Below are 27544 nucleotides of genomic sequence, written 5' to 3' on the forward strand. Positions count from 1 at the left end.
TAGCATTGCTGATTTCGCGGGTTAAGTGTACGACTTTGCTTCAATATACACTCCATAGACATAGATATGTTTATACCCATTGATATTAATGAAAAGTATATTGAAAATACATATAGTCGCATTAACATTTCAATTAAACTAGAAGAAAAAGAAAAAAACATTAACTTCACTTCTAATACCTTTCATATGACCACTTTTGATAACATAAAAGCGTATTAGATCTTCATCTTGTTCGGTTTGTTGGTATCTTTTCGTAGATTATGTGGTTTTGTTGGACAATAATCCATTCCAATTTTCGTGAAAATATCTTGTGAAATAAAAAAGTGCAGACTGGAACTTAATTTTGACCGATCACTTTTTAGGCAAATATATCTTATAAAGGCCTGATATATACGACCTGTCGTTTACACTTAGCCAAGTTCCCAAATACTTTGTTTAAATATAGCCAAGTCCTTAACCTTTGTTTACTTTTAGCAAATTCAACAACCTTTGTTTACATTTGGGGTTAATGACCATTGTGTTTACATATAATGAGATCAGTAACTCATTTGTTTATATATACTGAGATCAATGACTCCTTTGTTAACATTTTATGAGGTCAACAGCCCTTTTGGTGGCATTCATTCAAATCCACAATCTTTATTTATATTTAGCCAAGTCAACAACCTTTTTTTACATTGGAGGTCAATGACTCTTTTGTTTACATGTTAAGAGGTCAATGACCCTTTTGTTAACTTTATGAGATCCATGACCTTTTCAAATTTATCCAAGTCCACAATTTTTGTTTATATTTAGCCAAGTCAAAAACCTTTGTTAACACTGAAAGTTTATGACCCTTTTGTTTTCCTTTTAGAAGTTCAATGACCTCTTTGATTACATTTTATTAGGTCAATGAAACTTTTTTTTATATTTAGCCAAGTCCACAACCTTTGTTCACATTTAGCTAAGACAACAACTTTGTTTACATTTTATGGGATCATTGATCTCTTCGTTAACATTATGTGGTCAAGGACCCTTTTATTTACATATTTACGAGGTAAAAGACCCCTTTGTTTACATTATAAGGTCAATGACTCTTTTATTTATCTTTAACTAAGTCAACAACCTTCAGCAATAAATGAAACTTATTACATTTGAAACAAAAAGTGAAATGCTCGTCAGCCAATATATATATATGTATAGGGCATAAGCTTTCACAAAAAGGAAAATTTTTTTTAGTTAAAGCTCACTAAAACGATGATAGCGATAAAATCAAAAAAGAAAAGTTATGCTTACGATTTTGGTAAAATTTATTTTTTTGGAACAACTTCCACAAAAAAAATATTTCAGAAAAAACTATCTTCCTTGGCATTATCCACCCCATTTCACTTTATTACTGTTTTTTTATAAACCCACTTAAAATATTTATTGAACTTTCAATAGCGAATAAAGAATCTGACACAATGCACCTTACACAAAGCATGAGTCGACCGTTAGCTGGGTATGTTGCACTTGGGGTCATCCATCACAGGCTTCACAATGTATGTACAAGTGTCTAGAAGAATGTGCCCAAAACAAATTTGTTCATTGAACTATTCAAATTCTACTCAATTAAAGAAAATGTAATTTCGAATAAAGAAACACTTTCTTTACGAACACAAATGAATTAAAAACGCTTCGTAAAAAAATGTTACCAATTAAAACCGAAAAACGGCCCGATCAAGCAGCTAAACAATCAAAATTAAACGAAACGAAACAAACACGAATGCAAAGTGAAATGTGCGTACAAATCGTGAATTGATCATCACCGCAACAAGGCCCTTGCCGACGTCATTGACATTTAAATGAATTCGAACGAAATGAGCCAAATCAAATTGCAGCCAACAACAGCAACAGCAGGCGGCTGTGTGTGTGTCTGCATGCGTTGTTGTAGCTGGTGCGGATCAGCTGCTTTGGAGGGCCAATTAAAGTAAGTGAATAAAAAAACGGAGTAAATAAAAAGCTTTGAAAAAGAACACCATCGAGAAATCAGATGAAATGAAAATAACTGAAAGACTTTTAAACGAACGCACTTTGCGGTCTTTCGTTACGCTTGTTCCAATTTCATTGTTAGCCGGCTTCATGTCTGCGCTTATGTGTATGTGTATGTGTGTGTGTGCCAGTCTGCGTTTGTTCGAGCTTTGGAATGTTCTTAATTGTTTGAGTGCGTTAAACGAGCCGTAGGGCTAACACCAGACAACACCAATCACCAAATCTCATTACTTGCCGGCACACATGCATGTGTTTGTACATTTCTGTGTATGTGTGCTTTTGTGTAGTATCTTTAAATCGCTCGCGCTGGTTTGCGCATGCGTGCGCTTTCACAGGAATTTCTAAGGAATGCGAAAGTAGCGGCAGGTTCACTTGTAGACTGAATGTGGAGAATGGTCCAATTTCGATATTGGCTCAGGTTTTAAAGCATTTCGTGTACAAATACTCGTTCGGAGCTGTAAAATCATTTGGATTTGTATAGAAATATGCCAGAAGACTTGACTTAGCAAAATTCGGAAGTTTTTCAGAACAAAAAAGTGATAAGTTTTTTATGGAGAACTATATGCAGAAAAGAATTCCTTTAACTCCTATTAATCATACAAGCAAATTGAAAAATTTAGTTTTGAAAAGAGAAAACTCTTTTAGAGATAAACTCAAAAACTATTTGAGATATCCAAACAAACAGACAGTTAGATAAACTCAGAAGAATCTCCTGACTTTGCTTATTTCACTTTATAAAAAAAAATGGTTTCCGATATCAATGAAATTCTTTATTCCTGTGAAAGTACATTCCAACCCATTATGTATCGAACTCGATTACTTTTGCCCCACGGACTCGTTTGCAAAAGTCCAGACGCTGAACCCAATTTTCGACGGTTTTCAAGCATAAATCGCCGATACTGCTGCAATTTCACGATCGAAATTAGTACTAACTTCATCAATCGACGTTGGCTTATTAGCATAGACCATAGACTTAACGGAGCCCCACAGGAAATAGTCCAACGGCGTCAAAACGCTTGACCGAGGCGGCCAATTGATTAGGCCATTTAGTGACTTAAAACGTTCACCAAACTTGGTTTTCAATAAATCGATTCAAACATTCACTGTGTGATTTGTGGCGCCGTCCTGTCGGGACCACATATTGTTCAAGTCCATATCATCCAATTCGGGTAAAAAATATTCGGTTATCATTGAGCGGTAGCGATTCCTCTTCACAGCCATTCACCCAGAAATGAATCTCATCACTGAAGATGATTTTTCGATAAAAAATCCAAAAGAATGTAGGCCAAGATCTTTTCGCAAAATTCGCCACAATGACGTCGCAGAGATGTCCAACGCTTGAGAACGGCGTGTAAGAGGCTGATTTGAGTCTTCCTCAATTGATGCACTAGCGGCAGCAATATTCTCGACACTACGGACACTTCGAACAATTTGTACTGTACTTGTGTGTGTTTTCCACTAGATTGTTGATCTGAAAGGACGATTATGATGATCATAAATTGAACGTTGCGCTCTTAAAATTGAGTTCACTGACTCCGAATTTCGGTAGTAAATTTTAATAATTTCGACACATTGCTAGAACGTGTAGTAGAGAGAGTTTCGGTTATAATTCTTGGGGTATTCTATTTTAGCTTGAATATAGTATACAACATAGAATCATTACTCATGATCATGTCGAACAAAATGAAAGCTATAACCTGTATCCCATGATTTGACCATACTATCGTTAAATTAAACGTCATCTTAGCTGTCACTTGTCGCAACTCCACTTTAAGCTTTCGCCCTCTCCATAAGCTGACGCTGTTTCGACAAATTTGCGGTCGTTTATTTACTTTTTATGTTTTTGTTGATTTTTTCGTCATTGAGGTCACCTGTGAGGCTATGAAAAACACTTGAAATGTTTAAGCTCTTTTTGTTTTCATAATATTAGCAGTGTCTCGCTGCTTTTCTACCCCAGGCGCTTAGTCGCTTATGCGCTATATTTGTATGTATATATATATGTATAAAAATACACACATACATAATTATTGTTTGTTGGAATATGTGCTTTCAATTGCCTCAAAGCTTTTTTTCCATCGCCACCGAGTTGCGCCAATAAATTTATCATTTCTGTGGCAGCTTCAGGAGGCAAATTAAGCACAATGAATAAGGTGTGAAATTTGCGATTTTGTGCACTGCACGAAAGAAAGTTCAGCGCACATACACACACACCGCTCATACCCTTTGTGCTTTTGTTAGAGTCGGCGGCTCATAATTATATAGATATTTACATATTAAGCTTTATCTGCATACATATGTCTGTTTGTAAGTGCTTGTGTGTGTGCGTTATTTGTGGTTAGAAAAAATATGCCGGACCTGGCAGCTACGTGCGTAACGCCGGTTGTTGCTGATCGTAATAAATGAAGCTACTTGACTTTTGTTCATTAACTTAAGTTGATTTTGAAAAGCGAAACCAGGCAGCGCTTTTTTGCAGTTTATGTATATACAGGGTGGGAGGTTATGTAAAAATGCGTTGGGTAATTAAATGAGTATTATTATGTAAACAAAAAATTTTTAGAGAAATGTGCTTAGGTGGGGCATATTTGGTGGCAAATGAAAGATATAACTGGCAAATTACAAGCTTGTTATGCTTACTGATCTAGGAAAGCCTCAATAAAGGCTCACTAGTTTTGGTGGTTCAGACCTAACCAGATATAGATTACAGGTTGTTCTCTTTTCTCAACTACTCAGTTTAGTCTTAAATTTCGACCTGCGACTTCGACAAATACCCACAATGTGACTCGAGTGCGCTAAATTTTGAACTCAGACCATCGACTAAGTATTCGTTTTACATGGAAGTCCTCAATAGACTCTGACAGGACATCGCAGCCGATTGGAAGTTGCACCACGACAACGCCCCGGCTCACACCGCCTTTCTTGTGAACAGCTACCAAACCAAGGCCGGCATCCCAACGCATCCGCAGCCGCTCTACAACCTAGATGTGGCCCCCGGACTTTTTGTTTCCTTGCCTGAAAAAGCCGATGAAAGGCAAGCATTTTGAGGCGACAGAGGGGATCCAAGCATAAATACACCACGGCTCTCAAGGCTACTCCGAAGAATGCCTTCCGTGACGCCTTCAATGCTTGGAAATCGCGCTGGCAGCGCTGCATCGTTGCAAAAAGAGCCTATTTTGAAATTTTTTAAAGAATTGTACTATTTGTTCAATAAATTTGTTTAAATGGACTCAGTCCTATTACTTTCCGGAAAAACCCTGTACTTAAAAATATTCGAAGTTTTGTTTTTATCGGGTACCTCAGACTAAAATTTTGTTTTATAAAAGGATTTCCACACTTTTTCCGTGGTAGTCAGGTTGGCATAGCCGGAACAGCCACATATTTATCCAAGGAAGATCTAACAGTTTGCCAGTATTTCATAAAAATAAATGGAAAAGGCATTACACCGATACGGCAATAAAAATAACCGTAAAAATTCGTATGGAAACTAGATTTAGGTCATCAAGGTCCTCACTATCCGTAACAAATACCAAAAAGAGAATGTTTCCGCATAAATAATAATAAAGTTTGTGGCCATAATGTTCTTTATATTTCATTCGAAATTCACCACATTTCAAATATTACTTTGTTAAGTCACTCCTTAAACGATCTGCCAATTAAGCAAATTCAAATGCCATATTTACGCACCAGCTGCTGCGCATGCGCATGTGCGCGTACTTTTCCGCTACGAACATATACACTCATTCATGCAGGCACTCAGTTTGTACTCACCAACCATTCATTCACTCACCCACCCATTGAATTGCACACCCCCCCCCCCGCCAATGCCTGCCACTGTCCGCAGACTAACGTTTCATTTGTGACAACGAAATTGCTACGGCGATTGCCGACCCGCCAGCCAGTCACTGAGTGAGTAGGTAAATACGATTGTCAAGCAGTCAGAGAGCAGTCGGCCGATTGGACCACTTAGCATTTTTCATAAATACAAACGCATAAATAAATGAAATCTATGGCAGAAAAACTGGAAGTAAATTGATACCCTGGGGTATTGCGAGGAGGCATATAATTCAGCGGCAGCTACAACAACAACAACAGAAATAACAACAAACACTAGTAACAATGTCTAATGCCAACAAAAGTAACTGCCGTGGTATTAGTGTATGGTTAACAACAACAACATATATAAATCGCAACTACAACAACAACAATAACAAAACTTTAAAAGTAATAGCATCGGCAATACGGTAGCTAAGAAAAGCAATCGAACATTTGATATAAGAAAACACCACCAACAAAAAGAACAACAATAATACTTAAACAACAACAACAGCAACAACAATAGCTACAATCAAAACAACAGCAAGTAACTTTTGTGTTGTCTAAATGTTTCCATTAAAAGACGTACATTGTTGCAATATGGTTGTTGTTGTTGCTATTTGTGTGTTTATCCAGTAAATTTAAAATTGTTATGATCCATAAATGTCAACATGTTAAAAAGTGCACTGTTGTTGTTGTTCATTCAAATTTTATTTTTTTTTTTCATTTTTACTTTTCGAATTCGAATTCGCATTCAATTTACTGTTATTGCTGTAGTATCCGTTATTGCTCTAAGCCCTCTCATACATACATATATACATCTGTTATGCTGAGTATGCAATTTTTATTTAATTGTTGCCATATTGGAATTTAATTTGGCGTATTTGGCCTATGAGGCAGCCATAGAATGATGACCGTACATTTTTCTGGGTTCCGCAAAGGGAATTTAAATGAAAAATTTGTTAGACTTCTATAATATTTTATAATAGCACTTGGTTTATTATTATTTACGGAACAAAATTTCGGTTGTCTCTACAGTGGCGCAAAAGTCTACTGGCGCCAAATCATCCAAGTTATTAGAGGATAATAGTAGACCTGGTTGTTACATGTTTTGCTCGGGTTTTCTTGTTATTCCATTGAAATTAAAGATGTTGCAAGCCCAAAATATTTGGTTTGATTAACTATTGCTATTGTTTATTCATTAGAGTAATATGTGGTAAATGAAAATACTTTTTTAGTGGTTCACCTCTCGGTCTCTAACATTAACTATATCTATATCTCAGACTTTCTATGTAAAACTAAAGCCTTTACTGATCCAAAATAGGTAGAAAATATTATAATCTACCCATTCGAAGGTAGAATAATTCTTTCTTGGAACCTCTTGCTCAAGAGCCGGCATTTGGTAATTGTCACCTCTTCTAGTTCGGCATCATGTCTTATAACCACTTCATATGGTCCTTTTTTCATCCTTCTCAAACGCTCATAAGAACATAAGATTCTGCTTCTGTTGAGGAGTCTGCTGTTACTTATTGTATCTTTGGCAATTTCCAGTCTCGTAACATGTTTTTAATATCCTCTGTCACGAAACTATAAAGAAATTTACACATAAATTTAATCCATATGTTCTTTAGCACGCTTTTAAAATAACAGTGTGAAAAGTCCTAAGCCGTCTGACAATTAGTTCGAGAAATAATGCAGGAGTTGAAAAGTTTTTGCTCCTGAAATTAAAGAAAAGTTTTTTATATATATTTTTCGACAAAATCTCCATCTACAGTAATGCATTTGTTGTAATGACGGTCTTCCACCATTTCGATATCGCTTCGGCTATATAAATTTTAAGGTATTGAAATGAGGTCAACATTTGTGTGAACTATTTCTCCTACTTTCTGAGTTTAAGAAAGAGAAAATAATGACTGGGGGCCAAATTTGGACTATGCATTCTATTATAAAGCAAACTAAATTTCATTCTACGGTTTCCAATTAAATTTTATGAATTTTTGTGACGTTTTCTTGGCGTAAGTGCCTCCGGTAGTCTTCCTGAATAAGTTGGTGTTTTGGAACAACGACTAAGAATTTTTGTTTTCGGCATTCTTAGATGAATCGGTTCTTATTACCACTTCATATACATATATTGAATCTGGTGTACGAGATACTTTTCGGCTTCGTGAAATAGATTTGACGCCTCCTATTAGTTGGTCTTTCTTCCTAAAAGGTCTATATTTGGTGTATTGTAATACATAGAAATCTAAGATAAAAATTTAATCAAAAAAGTTACATGGAACACAAGATATTAAATCAGTTCCTACTTGAGGTAGTTAAATAAAAACAGGCAAGTTGGCCGTTTTTTAAGTCCTGGTGAGCTTGTTCCTTTGAATTTAATGGATTATGGCAATCAGAAGAGAAAATGCTATAATCTTTATTATTATTTTCATATAACAAGTATGCTCTAAATGAAACAAAATAAAACTGTTGCAATAAAAGGTAAGCAGAGGCTGGAAACCCTAGTGAAAATTGCTCAGATCAAATTTTTAGTATGTCAGTTTAGGACCAACAGTGAAAGTACATAGATTATACATACTTCGAATGAGATCAAAATCCCTAGTCTCCGAAATATGTATACGCCAGTATAATGGTACATACTACTATGAGCAAAAGTAGTAGTTTGTAATCTTCAAAATCTACTATGTCTATGTCTATGTCGTCCTAATCAAGTCACACAGAGCTAAATAAAGCGAATTCGGCACAATATTAGTTGAAAATTTGCGAAAAACTTACGAAGAATCGATGCAGTATGCCACGGTGCATTATGATTGATGCATAAACCAGGAGTTGTCGGCCCATAATTTCGGCCTCTTTTTACGAATAGCTTCGCGCAAACGATGTATAGAACTCAAATAGTATTCCCTGTTGACAGTTTGACCAGTCGAAAGGTGTTCGAACTCCACCACTACTCGATAATCGAAAAAAACTGTCAACATAACCTTGACTTCACTTTCCAGTCTTACTTGATTGAGATTGCCAATTTTACTTTATTAGAAGTAATAAAATGGCATTGATTGATTTGCTGGCTATAAGGTTACTCTACTCTTGGTATTATTTTCGAATAATATTTTTCTACATTTGTATTTTATTTCTATTCAAAAAACTCAAATATGTGAACTTGTTTTATTTGAAGTAAAATTTCACACGATATGGACGCCGCTTTCTTAAACTCGGGCATATTAATACCTACATACATTCATACGCATATATTTATATAAATACTATAAGCCTGGGAAATCAGAGCAGAAACATAACAAATTTATAAATTAGAATATATATGTGCATGGAAACGCTAATCAATAGCCACAACTGGTGAGGATCATCACCAACCAAGCACTCTCCCACATGTGTAACACAATACCTAAGATTCAACAACTAATGACGTCTAATATTCATGAATTATGAATTAACATAAATAAATATCAAACGCAGCAGCACAAGCATACAAACCACAAAACAATGAATAATTTTCTAAATACTCTCATAATACTCACATGCCAGTAATGAAAATCACCCTCAAGCATCAACGCGGGCATGAAGATCGTCAGATCACCTTCATCAAATATCCTTCTCACCACAGTGAAGCGGCTGCTGTTCAGTGGCTGCGGCCACGCTGATGAGCCGCAAGGTGTGTTGCGTTCATCAAAATATTGTTAGGGGTAGAACAATAGACAGCTTGTTGCACGCTCCCACAGAAATTCAAATTAGATCACGACGAACAGCGGCAGCCAACAAGAAGCAAAGAGATTGTGTTGAAATAGCGGTCACAACCTTAGCCTTAACAATTAGAGCAAACGGCGGGAATTTCAACAGATATCCTGTGCCTCTGCCGTTTGATATTGCTCGAGACATTGCAACACGTAGGCACTTCCGATCTCGGCTGTGATGATGAGTCGCGGATCGACAGCTATTTGCTCCTTTTTTTGCCGCATTCAATAAAATTCAAATCACATTCCCCTTAATAAGCGCTGCTTTAGTTCTCATGTGACCCAGAAGATATGAAGGTGTGTCCGCGATAGAGCAACGCTGCCTACAAGCGTAGGAAATAGTGCTGTTCACATATTGAGAAGGTTAGAAGTGACATAAACAACGGAAAAGAATGCTGCGGAATACCTGTGGGAATTTTCTACTGTGTGGCACTCTCAACATTCGGCTCAATGATCGCTTACTTGTGACGAGGAGAGCAACAATTGATGTGATCCTGTCAGCATAAAAGCAACGCCGTGAGCGAACGTGAGTAAGCAAAGAGGGAGTGTAAAGTAAAAAATGGGAAGAAATGTAAAGGAATCAAAAAGTGTCTAATGAATATTTATGCGCACTCACACATACATACACATACATACGAATAGAGTTGATGCGAACAGGTTCATTTGAGGAAATGTGAGACGCCGGCATCGCGTGAGAATCTGTGAAGGAACTGGTTATAAATACACAGATTTCTGGTAGGCAAAAGAAGGCAGAAGTGAATCACGCATTGCCGTGTGAAAGGTGAATGTCCTTAGAGAAAATTTTGATAAAACAGACATGCTAGAACAAATCATAGCACATTAGGTTGGTTTAGAAGAAATGCTGAGAATCTTGTAAAACGTGCGCGCAGACGCTTAGCGGTGCTTAGTTGTGGTGTGCTCGCCACTTTTGGTGCTTAACGATGTCACTAATTCCACACTTCCGTATTGGCACGGATATTTACATATCTTTTTATGCCCACCACAACTGAGTGGCTATTTTAAAGAAATGTGAAAGTTTGGGGTTGTATAAAAATTATTTTTACTTTTGGTCTCTCATTACCATACTTATACTCGTACATATAAAATTTGATTAGATCTTTTTGATTTTTACTCTCAGTTTGTTCATGACAGATACCGCCAACGATTTTTCGTTTGTGCTCATCTCTAATCTCCGTTAGCTCCGATGTCCACCAAAGAGGTTTCCCTTTAAATTTTTTAGTATTCAGAGAATAGGAGCTTTCAAGTGTAGTCCTACTCGGCAATCGCACCCAGAAGGATCGAGTCCATTTTGGGCGGGGTTGGGAGAGCTTCCTGCAATACAGCTCTCAATTGATATTCCAGACCTCCTCAGATGGTGTGGCTTGAAGTAGCATCCGAGCCTATTATTACTCCAGCTCTTCTTGGTTGGCCTCTGAAAGAACTGTCCTCAGCAGATCCAAAGTTAGCTCCACAACGTCGTCGTGCGGCATTTAGAGTGATACAAGCCATAATTCTCTAGAATGCTGAAATTGAGTAAAAAAGAAACAATAAGTTCGTTTCTGGCCAAAAAACTAGCTCTAATGTCACCTGCATTATCTGTTGTCAGCAGCTTATCTGCTTAGCCACGGCTTTTGGATAAGAACAACGTCGGCTTCGTCCGAGTGTCGCCTTTCTTCTTCCTTCCTTCTGTGGTAGTTCCGGACGGATCCATCAACTAACTCATGCTCAACGTCTTCCAAAGGATTGAATCTATGCCCATTTTTGACTGGATCTTCTCCTTATTTCATTCGTTCCACTGAAGGCAGCAGTCTATCTGCCCTGGCTTATGTCGGGAGTATCATGAGTATCACCCACTCGAAGTTATAGGTTAACGATACTCAAAGAAGTGAGGGACGCCTTGTTTAGAAGTATCAACGCCTATCCATATATAGTACATCTTCTGTCCTTTCTAACATAGTAACTGAACCGTTCGTTGTTGTTGTAACGACAGAAATTTACGGAGTTGGATAAAAATCCGGGTCTGTTCCAGTTACCTAGGCTCGACTGTCATGAGATCGTGAGAACCGTTCGTCGGCTTACCTTACTAATTTGTGCATACATAGGGCCATTCTCGCGCCTGACGCCGGTGTTTCCCTTGCCCACATAAACCTAATTTGAATAGAAACCCTTAACTTTCAGAAAAATTTAACTGAAAATTTCAGCTTTTATTTAGTGTGGACTCCATTTTATACCTAGAGTCTTTCAAAAGTATTATAATAAACTTCCAATATTAGATATAGAGGGTATAGAAATATTTCTACCTGCCTTTTTATTGCTGTTCACCTAATTGTAGTTTTGCGCTGCTGATTGCTCACATTGTTGTTGCTTGTTGTACGACCAGTCGTGTTGGTACGCACTTTTTCCACGCTGGCAACCCAACGGCAAGCAATCCGGCAACCACCCACAATAGCGGTTATCAGAACATGTGCATCTGCAGCTTCGTTGGCAAAAAAATATGCACCGTTTGAAAAAAGGTGGAAGAAATATAAAAAGCGTCGAAGCAACGTTTTTCTCTACGCCGGGAAGGCATTTCATTTTTTCTTCACACAAAACGTGCAAATAATAACACCATCTTTGTTAATGATCTACGCCATGTTTGTGCGCGCATTACGACTAGTTAGTACAGCTATAGCATCGCAACAACTTTTAGCACACTAATAGTAATGGTAATCGCTGTTGTTGCAATGTGTTGTTGACATCGACGGCAACAACAGGAATTGCGAGGCCAGCGGCTCCAGCTATGCGAGTGCCTCTAGCAGTTCCAGCAAGTCCAGCGGCACTAGCTAGTGTAGTGGCGAGCAGCTGCCCATATTGTGCACTCGCAACTAATTGGCGAAACAATTTTCTCAAACGCAGCAACAACGGCAGCTCCCAGCCGCTGCTATCACCCACTGCAAGTGCACGCGTGCGCGTCTGAAGTCTGAAAAATGCATTGGCGATGCTCTCGGCCAGCCAGCAGTCCGACGGTAATCATTACACACATACACTCACATATGTGACTTGCATGTGTGTGTGTGTTTGCCAGATGATATCAACGCTTTTATGGTGGCTTCAGTTTATTGGCCACTGTTAGCGCGCTTTAGTGACGCGTCGCTGGAATCTAGTGCCAAAGCGTAGTTAGCGGCAATGCGACGTTGTGGCAGTGAGCGGTTGTTGTTGCTGCTACCGAGGCGAATTTTGCACGTCCACTTCAGCGCTTTGCCATTTCTTTTGTTCGGTGCATGTGACTCGTTTCGCACTTTCGTTGCTTTAACTGCTTTGACATTGCACGCATGCGCACACTTGCTACAATCGCAACAACAACACTAATGCGCGTAATTGTCTTGCGTTCGCATTGGTGTATGCCATTAGGTTGCCGCTTTGAAGCACGTTGCAACGGTGCAACGCCGCCTTGCATTGCGTTCGTCGTTCGCTCGCAAATTAGCGAATTGTCATTGCGGCAAATAAAAGTTTTGGACGATTAAATGCGTGCGCAAACATCTTTTAACAAAATTGTTGAAATTAAAGCGGACGGCTTGTTGTTTTGTTGAATTTCTAGCACACGTTTTTCGCACAATTGCGCATTGGCAGCGAAAGCTTTCAACGGCAGCGTTGCACAGCGAGAAAAATTGTGTCTGTTATGGTTTAAGCCCTAAGTTTGCCATCCAAACGTCTGCTCCTTTGGTTGATAAGTATGACACAAAGCCAAAATTTTAGTTCTATTGGTATCATTTTAGTTCTTTATAATTAACCTATCTATACACCAATTTCTTTAATCCGTCTGAAGTCCTCTAAAAGGGGGCTTCCGTGGCGGTGATAACCTCTGCGCTCGAGCAAAATTTCTGGGCGGCGAATTCAATGGCACCGACGAAAGTGTAAGCTGGTTTAAAGATTAAAAATAATAACCATCATCTTTCCAACCGATATGATAGTCTTAGTTTTCTTTTGAGTCGGTTCGATCGGGGAAGTGCACTGTATTGACTGAGAGCTGAGTATACCAGTACTCCAAGTCTCGTCGACAGTCAAAAAACGAAGAACCATTTCGGATTTCATTTAAAAGCTTAAAACTCAGGATCTCACAATTGCAACGAGGCCATTTGTTCCATTATCTTCCACAGTAACTAAACCTATTTTCTGAAATCCGAAATCCCACCCTATATCATAAGGGTCAAAATAAATATGCCAGTCCAATTCCACTGAAATTTTGATACAAGCGTCAACAAGAATATAATATCTTATGTTACGACCATAATCGGGTGGAGAGGACCGACTTTGCAAGCCCTTTTGTCTGCGTTTTTCTAATTTTTTATATTATCTTGGGTAGTATAGCTTTGACTTCGATGCAAATATAGGCTTCAAGCTCGCCAGTGGTCCAAAGATTACTTCCGTATATATTACCTTTTAGTAGTATTAGTATTCAAAGATGAAAATCTGAGAGACCAGCCACTGCCATCTCTGTCTGATAAAACAGCCAAGAGTCACTCTCTAATTAAATGAAGTTAGATGGCTGAGCAAAGATCGCACATGGACTGCTATATGTAGTCCTCTGCGAAGCCATAGAAACGAAAAACTCCTTTGTTCGAACTTATAAAATAGCAAAACGCTAAGTAGCCAATAGAAATTTGTAAGCATTTCATTTCCATTCCCGTCCGCTTGGTGGAATGTCTGAAGGTATACACTCCCAAGTGCTTAAGTCTTGGTCTCTCAAACGCGTGACTTTTAAGAAGGAAGGGTGTTGAGTTGTATCAACCTCATCTTCTTTCATACAGCTTCTGCCGATAGCGTCTGGTAGGACAGCCTTACTGCGTGGACGCCAATGGGGCACTCGACTAGGGGGAGGCTAGCCTTACTGAGAGCAAAGAGATCACTAAATCTCTTGCGATCGATCTTGGGCCAAAAGGTTTTTGCGATGGCGCATGTACCGGTGGTGGTCCATCGCTGCCCAAACTTCCGCGAAGCCCAGCTATCTAGTAGTACCCAAGAGGATACGGGAGCACCAACACGCTACTATTCTACCGATGGGGGTTATAGGTTGCCTTATCTTGTTAGATCATCAGCTTTACAACTTTCTACGATTCTGCTGTGGCCTAGCACCGATAGCAGTCTTATCACAAAAGCACTCGATACTATTGATAGCCAGGTTAGGAACTCTTTGACCAGCCTTGGGTCGACCGGCTCCCATTTTACCGAGGTTCTAGGGTGCCTTTTCTTGCTAGCTCATCAGCTTTGCAGTTTCCTGCTGTCGCCTGGCATCCATACCAGTCTTTTCACAAAGACACTCGATGCTATTAATAGCGAGGTTAGGAACTCTTTGACCAGCCCTTAACGCACTGTTAATGAGTTCTGAGCTAGCGTCGCCGCTCTGTTATCTGATTGGATGGACACTTTTCTGAAGGAGGCTGCACTCCGGAGCAGTAAATCAGCAACTTACTACCTTAATGGCTGCTCACTCGGCCTGAAGGACACTGAAATAATCAGTAAGTCTGAAGCTGCAGTTGATAGAGAGCTTCTGACAGTAGACCTCTTCATCGTACGACAGTTTTCAATATTGCCACCTACAAACAGGATATTAAATATATTTTGTTGGGTATCCCAGTCATTTGTTGCAACTTCATGCAGCATATTTTTAACTTAGCAGACTTTAGCCACAAAACAACAAATTAAAAGTCAATGTGAATTGTTTGGGAATTAGAGCGCACAGGTCCATGCCGCTTAACAAAGTTTCTACGTACGTCAGTAAAGAGCTTGCAACATGAAGCCAAACAACAATAACAGCGTGTAACCAATATATAACAACAACAGCTGTCAACTACAATGTGCCAAGTTCAATAATAACCTATCGAAGATCAAGCAGTTTTCCACAATTTCTACAATGTTGCCGCTAAGCCGAGCACAGACTCTCGCTGCCAAAGCCTATCTATATCTACACATGTACGAAGTCATACTTAAACGACTAGCATGCATATTATGGCTTATTAGTAGCGCGCATTTAGCTTTGAAAGCAACGCAAGTGCGTAATAAAGTTTCAGAAGACGATGAAGAAGAAAACGATGAGGTTGCCACAGCGTCTAAGCGCTCGCAGATGAACCACAAAACTTACTTGCCGCGGTGTTGGATTACAGAAATATTGCTCGGCTTAAGAGCGGGCGCACAACGCTCAACGGCACCGTTTGCGAACGGGAACGCGAAGCTGTGTTTTTATCTCGGGCAAACCGCAAAAGAAATGGCAGCCGTAAGTGGGTACTTAAGGGGTGCCCACTCAGTGCAGCCAAATGCAGCTTAGCTGTAAGTAAGTGCGGCAGCTAACTGTAAGTAGGAGGAAAGTAGCAACCTAGCGAAGTGGCAAAGCTTTTCTTTATTACTTTTCTTTTCGCCTTTTATTTGCTCGTGCTCGACGCGCAGCGAGACCAAAGCGAACGCCACAATCTGCTGATGATCATAGCGCGCATAACAAATGCGTTGACGGCTCGGCAGCAGTGGCAGACTACAAATGGTGAGCGCTAGAAATTTGAAACCTTATTTTTTCCTGCACTCACTCATTATAAACAACACTACGCTGCTTATTTATTTGTGTAAACACCGTCTTTGCTGTGCGGCTGCCCTTGCCGCATCATATTCGCTTGTAATTGCACGAGTGTGGGCATTTGTAGTGAAATTAGTGCGCGTGATGATGGTGTTTAGATAGTCGCATTACGCAAAAATTGGCAGATGCAAGGCTTGACTTAACAGCTATATAGGTGATACACTGAAAAAAAATATTAAATAGATAATACGAGAAGCACTATAGAAACTTTTAACGCATTAGGCAAGCTAGCTAAGTATAATGCAACCTTGGTACTTTAATTAGAACTCAGAAGAGTTATTTGTCTCAGTGAGGGGTTAAACGAACCCAAACAAGAAATAGGCTATTTGGCCCTTGATGGTGCACTCGTAATCCAGTTTTCCATGCTATGTAAAATTGTCGTCACGTTATCCCTTCAGAATTAACTCGCCAATGAGAACTTGGTGGAGTGTAGTATATCTGTTATCTACTTACTCTGCTCTTGATATATTTACGCCAACTCGACTATCAATACTCAAAACATTTCGAGTTTTCAAACTCACATCCTACCCAATTAAGAATATAAAGCAGAAAATAATAACCTATCCGGTGTACAGTCTTACACGTCCAGTCCAATTTGTCAACAATATTGACTTGGATTTCGTATGTTGGTAGGAAATATTGCTAGTTGAGTGTGCATTGCCACTGAAGATTATTCAAATATTCACATAATAACCAAGTCCGGAAAGCATTAAAATTACATAACACAAGTATTAAATATACATATGTATGTGCATATATCATATGAAAAATCTCTATGAAAACCCATTTTATGTACTTTGGAATTTTTTCTCGAATATCAGTTTTTATTTACATATTTATCAAATCGAAAACCTACACACAGAGATTTCAGCTTCAGTTCAAATCGATAAAAATCTCAAATACCTCTAAGCTAAGACAATGATACGAGATATCTCTAAACAGTAAGGTGAATTGTCATAGAACTGGTCGACAATAGCGATCCATTCGTAGCTATATTTAATGAATAGCAGTGAGGATTCGGTCCTTCATCGACCGGTTCAAATGTTAGTCCGAAGGGGTACGGTTTCGGCTACAGGCGGGTGAGGCAAAATTTCCTAGCTGCTGTTCCACAAGCCGCTTGGATCTCTCAACGTGGACAGGGTTCACACCACCTCCATCGAGCCCAGCAAGCTCCTTAAATTGTTCAGAGTGCTGGACCTTTGTCACCATATTTGATATAGAGGTACAAAAGACCATAGTTCGCAGTGCAAAATCTCAATTATTTTCTATCTAGCCGCTGTTTTCCAAATAGTTTTTAACCGATCTTGCAACACGAGGCCGAACTTTGCAATAATAGACAATTATTCTACTCGAAAATTCCAGGCATTTTTCGAATATCGTGCAATTTGATGAACATTAATGATTTCACCCGATTTAAGAAGAATACGGTACGCCCTCCTGGTCCCACCAAATACAGGGCATTACATTGTTGTCAAGAATATTCGGCTGCTTGACTACGTTTCAAATATGATTTTTTTGCATTTAGGGTTGTCGTAATGTATCAACTTTTCATCACCGGTCAAAATCCAGTTCAAAAGTTATTTCCTTTGTAGCGTTTAAGTAGCATTTTTAGCATGCAGAATCGTCTTTCAATGTCTCTTGGCTTCAATTCGTATAACACTCAATGTCAATGACTGTCCGGATATTTTCAAATGCTTGAGTGACTTCCAATGCTTTTGCGAGCTCTTTCTGTTCCTTTCCTCATCTTCAAACTTTTTTTAAGTTTTTTTCTGCACTCAGGAAGTTCTTCGTTTTTGGAGGCAAAATAACCGCTTGCAAATTTTGAAAACCACTTTGGCACATTCGCTCAGCTAGAGTGTGTTCACTATAAACTTTTTCCAAATATTATGACTTTCGGCTGAGAATTTCTTGATACCAAAGTAACGAAGAAGAAATCCCACAAAAAGATTTTTTTCGGCTTAAGGCTGGACTTATGGGGTTACATGGGTTTTCTGCGGTAAAAAACAGCCTTTTTTTAAATTTGTTTTTCATATAAAAAATTAAATATTTTATTGGAATTTTTTAATGTTATCAACGTCTGAAATTTTTGGAAAATAATATTTAAATTCGGCCATTGCGACGCCATTTCCCTTTATAGGATTATCTAAAATGATAAAAGATACCAGGTTTTGTTAAAACTTAAAACTTGGAAAACGAAAAAAATGAATTTTTGGCAAACATTTTTACAAAAAAAATCAAAATTTCTGGGAAAATTTCTAACCATTGCTTTCAATACTATATAACTTTCAGCAGCAGGAGGTCTGAACCGCCATATTGCCAACCGCCTCATTGAACAGTGCTTGGTTTGTTTGCTTCTAGTCCGCACGTCTTTGCGCCTGCGATTTATTCCTTATGAATATGCATATAAAATATACCGTTTCACATGTTCATGTAAGCATTTCTGTAAACACTGCCTGCCACTCGGTTGTGATCTCCTTTAATGATTTCCTTTTTTTTTGTTGTCGCAATCACAACGTTTTAATTTTAATTTTATTTATTTACTTTTTTATACCCATAAATATATACATATATATATTTTGCAATTGTTATTGTTGTGCATGTTGCCTACCATTACACCAACGCGGTGAAAAACTTTCCAAAAACCCATTGCATAGATCAGCTGGTGATAAAAGTCGGTGCAAAGCAAATGCGAACCGCAGCGCCGGCGCAAGTGAACTCGTTCGCACACAATTCATGCTTCTTTCGTCACGAAAAAGTTTCTAAAGCACATGAAGCGAGCGCAACAACAACAATAAAGTTTAACAAAAAGGTTTAAAAATATCGAAAAATATTCAGAAAAAAAAAATCGAAGTCAAAATGCTAACTAAACAGCAAAATGAGCAAAAGAAAATTCGTGTTAAATTCGCTATACTACCTACTAGTCGCCTTAAAGAGGGCCCTCTAAAATAAGACTGTAGGTAGGCAGTCAGCTTGCGCGCACCAGCCCCCGTTGCTGCCCTAGCTGTGGCTGAAGCTTACGTACTCTGGCGCTGCCAAATTACGAGCAAATCGCTTGTTTGCGCAAGCAGCCCGTAAGCGACAGCAAGCGATGCGTGCATTTTAATAGCGCCGTGGCCCATTTGAAGCGCCGCCTCCTGCTTCTACACCTCGCTTGGGGCTGCCGGCTGCTTCTACTCGACTGATGCGTCGTCAACACGTGAATTTTGCATTATTTGCTTTGATTTTCAGCCAGCCTTTTTCGGTGCTGATGATCTAATTTGGCAACAATTGTCGTCGTGGCGCACACCGCCGCTCAGCGCCACACTCCTGCCGCGACCGCGCACTAGCTCGGCTCCACCTAGCTGTTGTTTGTGCACTTTTGATCTTCCCTATTGAGATTTGTGATCTGAAACACATGTGCCGATTTTTATGTGTAATATTTGATCTTTTTGTATACCTCACATTTGTGTGTGTTTATTTTTATGTTACTTTACTCCTTTTTCCTAAATATTTTTCGATAATCCTCGCATACGTTTCGATAATGAGTTTAGCGCACCTCTTTTACGAGTATTTATGAGTATTTCAATAACATTTATATCACTCATTTGCGTATGTCTACACAATGGCGTACCGGATTTAGGGGTACTATGAAGAATGAAAGAAATAGACATTACGAGAGCTTCAACCCTCTACTTTTCTTTCAAACTTTCATTAAAAGAGGGGATTTTTATGCATTTACTATAAAAAAAAACATTTCGTTTTAAGTAAATTGTTGCCTACATTTAGGATTGGATTGGATGAAGTAACAATCCAACGCCGACAAATACGACAAACGCGAGTTTCGATATTTTATTTCCTTATTTCTCTTAATATATTCTATACGAAAACAAGCTAATATAAAGGGAGGAGACATATTTTTTTCACGAGATAGTAATGATGTACTACAGACACGATATCGTAATTCCACTGAAAAACTATTTACACACATCTTCAAGTGATGTCGATCTATTCTCCACTTATTTAAGCTTTCATGTAAAGAAGCTTCCGATTGAAATCTGTAGAAAAGTCAAAGATCTTTCTTGTATCTTTGTCTATTGAGAAACATTATCCCGTTTTCGATTATATGTAAAAACTTTGAATACATTGGAGGATCTTTACAAGAACTTTTACAACTTTGAATGCATTAGAGGATCTTTACAAGAACTTCTACATAAATTTTTAAATTTTTATTATTCGAGAGAAGATCTAGTCCGAAAGTCGTTTTCTCGTTCTAAAAAAATGTCATGGGTGACTTAAAAATGTTCCGAGAATTGTCCTTACATATCCGTATGTCAGAACTGCAAAACCTCTTGTATGGATGGATCAATGTCCATTTATTAGGTACTTACGTATATGTATCCAAGAATAATTAAACTGAATATTCGACAATTTCGTTCTCAAACTTTTGTCGGAGTGCATTTCGCAGAAAACAAAGTTATTTTGTCTAGGTCGTGGCTTCGTCTTGTGCTCCATAATTCTTACAAAACACCCTAAAATCGTAGAAATATGATTTTTGACAGTTTTGTCCCGTTGCCCTACAAAGAGTGTGTTTGACAGAAATAATAACTTAATGCATGACGTCAGAAATGATAGCAACGAATGACTAAGAAATTTTGATAGTTTCTTCCATTGGAGACGTATGTAGCTTGTCGCAATTCTGTTATTACATACAACTGACATCTTAAATCTAGAAATGTATGTTACCCATTCCCTTGGTTGCCTGTCAGTCTAAAGCCGCACAGCTGGTGTGTGTTGTATTTTCTTACTCACTGTTGACTGATCGCAGCGGTTGGCACGCATGATCAAGCTCTGCGCTCAGCGTTGTAGTTGTAAATAGAAGTAAGCCTAATTTTCGGTTTCAGCAGCCAAGTGTATTGAACCGTAATTTACGCTATTTGCATGACAGTATTTCATAATAAACAAATTTGCATGAACTCTTATGAATATTTTGGTTTGCTATAAAGTTTGTGGGTGAGTTCATCAGCAAACGTCCCTGAATTCCAGAGACGCGTGTGGAATACAGGCATGTTGGTGTAAAGGTTTCTTATTAGAACAAGGACATAATTGTTTTGTCTGGAGAACAAGAAATAATCGATATATGTATGTACATATCAAAAAGTATGAACATCTATAAAGATGAATTAATTTCTAACAATAGAGATATACAGCTTCTGACGTATCGTATGAATAAGGAATCGAAGTATATGGGTCTGGTTGCGGGTGAGGTCAAGACGAAACATATTCTGTCATCAAACAAATAGTCATCGCTCTCGTCACTTAGCTCGCACGTCACTGTTGACAGTCATAACTTTGAAGTCGTAGATAATTTTATTTATCATGAAACTATCATTAACACCAACAACAATATCTGCTTTGAGATCCAACTCAGAACCAAAGTGAAGTTGTAATAGTGAAGTTTGCTCTCGGCGAACAAAGACGAAATTCTACAAGTCCCTCATTTTTCCCGTTTCTATAGAATGTGCGAAGGCATAGATAATGGCACAATCAGACAAGTCGATGGAACGATGAGCTGTGTGAGATATACGCCGCCATTGACATATTTCAGCGAATCAAGAGACAGCGGCTAAGTGAGGTCTGGGTCATGTTGTCCGAATGTATGAGAACACTTTACCATTGAAAGTAATCGATTCGGTACATGCCGGTGGAAGCGAGGAAGAAGAAGACCTTTACTCCGTTGGACCTTCACGCCGTTCAAAAGGTCAGTTGGAAAAGAACCTGGCTGCACAGGATAAACATTTAAACGTTAAAATTACGAATATCGCAACATTGATATATTACGACGACGACATTAGACTCTCTACAATATATTAAAGTATCTTAGTTTGGATTTAATTATCGGGAATATTTAAATAAATAAAGTTTACAGGTAGAACGCAAAAATGGCTGATTCAGCTCCAGTCGGCTTAAGTTTCTTTAGAATGGGCACGCAAACTCTGAACAACATACTTAAGTATGTCCACAAATTTGTTTGCATATAATACTTCCGACATCTAAGCATCTCATAGATTTTTGTTTGCCTCTGGAGCATGAGTCACCCAATGTAACGTTTGAATGAATGTGTGTGACCTCAACACCAAATGTGCGCTATCATATAAACATGCAATACATGTATTAGAACCTTTTAGCAGCAGAAAGAAATACTTAAGGAGGCTCTTGTGAATGTTGTAGTAGAAAAGTAAGTATATTATATTACATTTTACATACATATAGTCACCTAAAATGCAAAACAAAGTTTCATCAAAAAAATTACAATTGAGTTTTATATTGCTTTGGATTCGCTTCATATTACATATACATACATATGTAGAATAAAATTTTCAGCTTTTGCTGTCAGATATAACCAAAATGCAACTAATGTCTAACCAATGTATAACCATTTTATAACCAAAACTTAAATTTTGTTTCAATGTGAGTGGTCTCCATATTTTATAAAGATAAAAATCTAATAGACATTATAAACTAGGCTTAATCTTCAATGTTGTATGATTTTCAGTTGTCTGATATGGAACTTATTATAAAAAAAAAAAAACCAAAAAAATTTAGTTATTTACAATTTTTGTCATATAACTTTTCCTTATAGGACTTGTCGTTTGCCAGAAATCGAAATAAACCGTTTTTAACTCAAGAAAATTCAACCCACACTCCTCACTTTCCTTTCTTCGAACACAGATTGCCCGTATATAATTTTTCCTTTAATTTGATCATTTTATATTTCGATTCATATCACTTTCAACCTCTGAATTTCTTTTTTTATGATTTTGAAAAGTTTCTGCACCAGTATAATACAAAATATTAATAAAGATGATGAAGCTGCTTTCTTACAGAATCGAAGAAGCTAAAATTCCAAACTAACGAAAATCAGAAAACCAATTAAAGCAAGACATCCCAAAGCCTGCTTGAATAAAAACTCATGTTTTTTTTTTCAATAATATTTTCTTGTGTATTTTTTAAATATTTGCTTAATCCGCTTCAACCCTTCTTCAATAAATAATTTGTTTGCGTTTTTTAACTAAAAATATTTCTTATAAAAATAATTATTGCTTAAATGCAACTAATTGCTAACTACTAAGTATGTATATGTAATTACGTAGGTGTATAGGTATGAATAAAAGTTTTTACAAAAATCTATATATAGTTGCAAATGTATATAAAAAATATTTATGCTTATTTTATAAACTTTTTTTCTGCAAAATGCTGCCCATTTGAGAAAATTTTTAACATTTTTTGACTAAAACTAGAAAATAGCTAAGACTACTAATTACAAGTTCTTACTATCTATTACTAATATATTTTTTACAAAATATACACACCATATAAAGGTATTTAATTTTTTTTTATAAAAAAGTAGTTTCGAGCTTTTAGAATTGAGCTTACATACATGTGTATGCGTGTAGTGTATAAAATAGTAGTTGAGATTGTGTTTGTGGTAAATGCAAGGCCTGTTTACAATAGTTTCTGGTTTTGTTAACTGTTAGTAGTAAATTTGTTGTTGTTTTTTTAACAAAATTAGTTGTATTTTTTGAGCTGACTAGAGGCATTGAAATGTGTGTTTCCGTTTTAAATATTTGTGCTAAACTTTTGGGCTAACAACGCGCACACTGGGACCTATATACTTATATATCTGCAAGGTACTCATTTTGAATGAAGATTGCTTAGACGCGCTGGATGTAAAAAGAGCAGTAGCTATTTTGTCTCTCGGTTGTTTGCTGATGGTTGGTGGGTTTCGAACTAGGAACTAATTTTTGGTGGTACATGGCAAACTCGGCTTGGCCGCGCAGCTTTCACATTACTCGGCGCTTTAGTGCTCGACGTACACTGGATAATTGTGCAGCTCATGCGCCGATGCGACCGAATCGGAGGCCACCGCGCTGGCACAACTGCTGCCGCTACTGCTGTTGACGCCCGGACAGCCGCCTTCCGAGTGTTTCGTCAGCAACGACATGCGTGAGAAGGTCTTCGAGCAATTGCCACAGGAGTACTTCTTGATGTCGGAGTGTGTTTGCAGGTGAGCGCGCAGATTCGAGCGATCGGCAAAGGCGCGATGGCAATGCTGGCAGCTGAAGGGCTTCTCGCCGGTGTGTGTGCGTATGTGACCCTGTAGTAGCCAGGGACGTGAGAATGCCTTGCCGCAGATGTTGCACTTGCAGGGGAGCGTGTGTGTGCGTATGTGCATTTTGAGCGCGCCCAGGGAGACGTAAGTCTTGTCGCAGTCCTTGCAGCTGAAGGATTTCTTCACTTGATTGCCCTCGGCGGCGGGACAATGGAATTGCTGGTGCTTGGTGAGACCGGAGAAGGTGGAGTAGGACTTTTGACAATCGGGACACTGATAGCGCGGCGGCGCAGACTTATCCTTTTTTGTGGTGGGCGTGCTGGGCGCAGAGCTGCTTTGGCTGGCGCACAAGTCACGCTTTTCACCATTCAACGTAGGCTTTTGTGGCGTCTTCTGTAGCGCGCTGTGCTTGAGCGACAAATCCTCAGGCAGCGAGGAGCAGTGCGGTTCGGGTGTCATGGAACGCATGGAGTAGTACGAGGATTCGGAGTAGGTGGGCGATATGGGCGCATGTGGATGATGATGATAGCTGAGCGCGGGAGGATATGCGGGCGTTTGATGTGGTGTGTGCGGCGCATGATAGGCAGCCGGCAGCGGATAGGGCATGAAGCGGTGCGTGTGCTGTGTGGGTGATTGTGGAAGCTGGCGCACACCAATCGGCCGATGTATGATTTCGGAGCGCACTGGTGGCGAAACGGAATTGGCGCGTCCATGCAGGTAATGTGGTGGTGGCGATAGCGAACCCAGCGAATCGGCTGAAGGTGAACTGGGCGATAGCAGATCACCACGTAGCGGTGAGATCTGTTGTGCCAAATGCGGGTGATTGATTGTGCGGTAGAACTCAGCGGTGTATGGCGACATGTGGAAATTCCATGGCTGCAAGCCATACTTGGCATATGTGGGTTTAGGCACAACAACGGCGGCAGCAGCAACAGCTGCAGCGGCTGCCAATGCAGCGGCTTGTGTGGTATTTGTGGTCGCATCAGTTTGTTCTTCAATTTCAACACAATCAATGATTTCTTCCTCATCATCCTCGTCCAACATGTCCATGGACGCATCGTCGTCGGTATGATCAACATCGACGCCCTCATCCTCACAGCTATCGCTGACATTAATTAGCTCGTCGTGTGTGTTGCGCTCGGCTGTGGCACTGCTGTGGGATACAAACTCGTCCATGTCGTAGGCGCGTTTTTTGAGACTCAAATTTTCGGGTTGATCTGTGAGATCGTCGGCGCCGAGTGTGGCTGCAGACATTTTTGCATCCACAATATCTGTGGAGTTGTCCTCTTCGAACTGATAGTTGATGGGACGTTTCTTCAAAGGACATTTACTGTAGTTTTTCTCGCCCAACATGTCTTCGACTGTATGCATTTTGTTGGTTTCCTTTAACTTGCTTTGTAACTTCACTTTAGTTTTGCACTTTACAGTGTATATAAGTTTATTTTTTATTTCTGAGTTTTAGTTTTTGTTTTTGTGATTAAATTTACACATTTCCCAAGGAATTTTGTTTTATTTGCTTGCTAACACTTCAGCGCGCTTACGCGTCTTCACTTCGGTTGTACGCAGTATTTACTAACACTCAATATACGTTGCGATCGTTTACCGAACACCGACCGATCACGGTTTGACTTGTTTTTTCTAAGTCAGTTTGTGTTTTTACTTTCCAATTAAGTACCAAAACGTGGTATGCCAGGCGTTCAGTGGAACACAAACAAACTCTAGCAGCAGCAACGAAGAACTGTGCTGAGCCGCCGCGTATCCTCGCTTTTATACGCAGCACGCTCAATCCACTCTCATCGCAGCCTGCGCCGTCCAATAGTGGTGGCTGCAAGCGCTCTCTAGTTTTCGAGCTGGGCTCCGCGCTCAAGCAGCGCCAGCAGAGTAGAATTCGGTGCGCGCTCACAGAACTGAGCTGAGCGCATATGCATGCGGACCAAGCTGAGCGCACATCCAACTGGAGTATAATAACTGGTGTAAGTAACGTGCTCTCCGCAATGTTTCACACCACCAGCCATCCAACTAAACTCACAACGCACACAAGCGTTCACACCACTAATAGCACCATCGTTAGCTGATAGCTGGCAGCCAACAGACGGCAGCAACAACAATTGACTAAGCAGCCGCGCAACCACCAATCGTCGACGCTTCTAAAGCCGTTATGTGAAAACCTGTTTTCGACAAACTGTATACCCGGCTAGCCAGCGCTATTGAAGCATTGGCTGTGTTTACCAGCACGTCTGGCTTAGGTGGCTCTGACTCTGGCCGCGTGCCGCATGGTCAGACAACAAAACAATTCACTAACACAACAACATGCGCGCTGCATTAGTAGATGACATGTGTGTTGGAGTGTGTGTGCGTCGGTTGCGCCAATCAGATTGTTAGACAATACATTAAAATTAATATGATACTTGTGCATTGTTGTTGCCGCCGCACGCATCCAGTTATGCACGAAGCCACGTAGAGTGGTGGCCTGTATATAAACAAACGTTTTGACTCTTCTCAGCACTAAGCGCTCTTAAAAACTAATGACATGCATGCTACATTGTGTGCGCGCTCTTGCGGCAACGACGCGCTCGCCAAGCAACAACCCTCATTAGCGCGTCACTAACTTATGCACAGTACTAATTTACATATATTTCCATAGTTGCTTTGTTTTTGTTTTGTTGCGCTTGAGCGCCTCTCGTAGGTGCTCTTTTGAAGCGTTTTGTGCTGCCAGGATCTGCGGTGAGCGGCTTAGTGCGTGTGTGCATGTCGGTGCAGAGGCGACAAGCAACTCGCGCATGCGACTCATTCAGCTGGCTGCTGGTGCTCATAGGCACCTGGGCGCTGGTGTAAAATTGCTTGTTGGAGTAGTCTAAAAATAACTGCGCATAGCGGCAGGCAGGTGTTGCTCAATGCGGTGCGGCATTCGTGCGCTGGCTGTTATTTGTTGCTGGCGTTCGTATTGTATGGCTGCGAGTTCAAACCGATTGTATGCGTTAGTGAAGGTGGAAAATGTTGAATTTTAAAATTTTTAAAAAATCTAAAATAAGTTTAAAAAATTTTAATTTTTAACACCGTTATTTTTACACATTATAATTGATTCTTATATGCATATACATATGTACTTATAGATATATCTTTCCGACATTTCAAGTGGTTTTTCTTTGTTAGTAACTTTAAATTTGAATACATTTTAATCCAGCCATACTTAGTCATTTTTGAGTTGCGAACACAAACTGCAGAAGGTATTCAATTAACAGTAAAACCCAGTGGCGCATTAAAAAAGAATATAAAATCTCCTTT

At 39.2% G+C, this 27544-nt stretch overlaps 1 protein-coding gene across 1 annotated transcript; it reads right to left on the bottom strand.

The window, feature by feature from the left end:
- Nucleotides 1-23562: 23562 nt before the first annotated feature.
- On the bottom strand, nucleotides 23563-25711 carry LOC120768363 (protein escargot). The gene has a single exon (XM_040095026.1). The coding sequence runs from the start codon at nucleotides 25628-25630 to the stop codon at nucleotides 24008-24010; it is 1623 nt and encodes a 540-aa protein (XP_039950960.1). The 5' UTR covers nucleotides 25631-25711; the 3' UTR covers nucleotides 23563-24007.
- Nucleotides 25712-27544: the final 1833 nt, after the last annotated feature.

The sequence above is a fragment of the Bactrocera tryoni genome, chromosome 2 (genome assembly GCF_016617805.1).
Source record: "Bactrocera tryoni isolate S06 chromosome 2, CSIRO_BtryS06_freeze2, whole genome shotgun sequence".
Taxonomy (NCBI): domain Eukaryota; kingdom Metazoa; phylum Arthropoda; class Insecta; order Diptera; family Tephritidae; genus Bactrocera; species Bactrocera tryoni.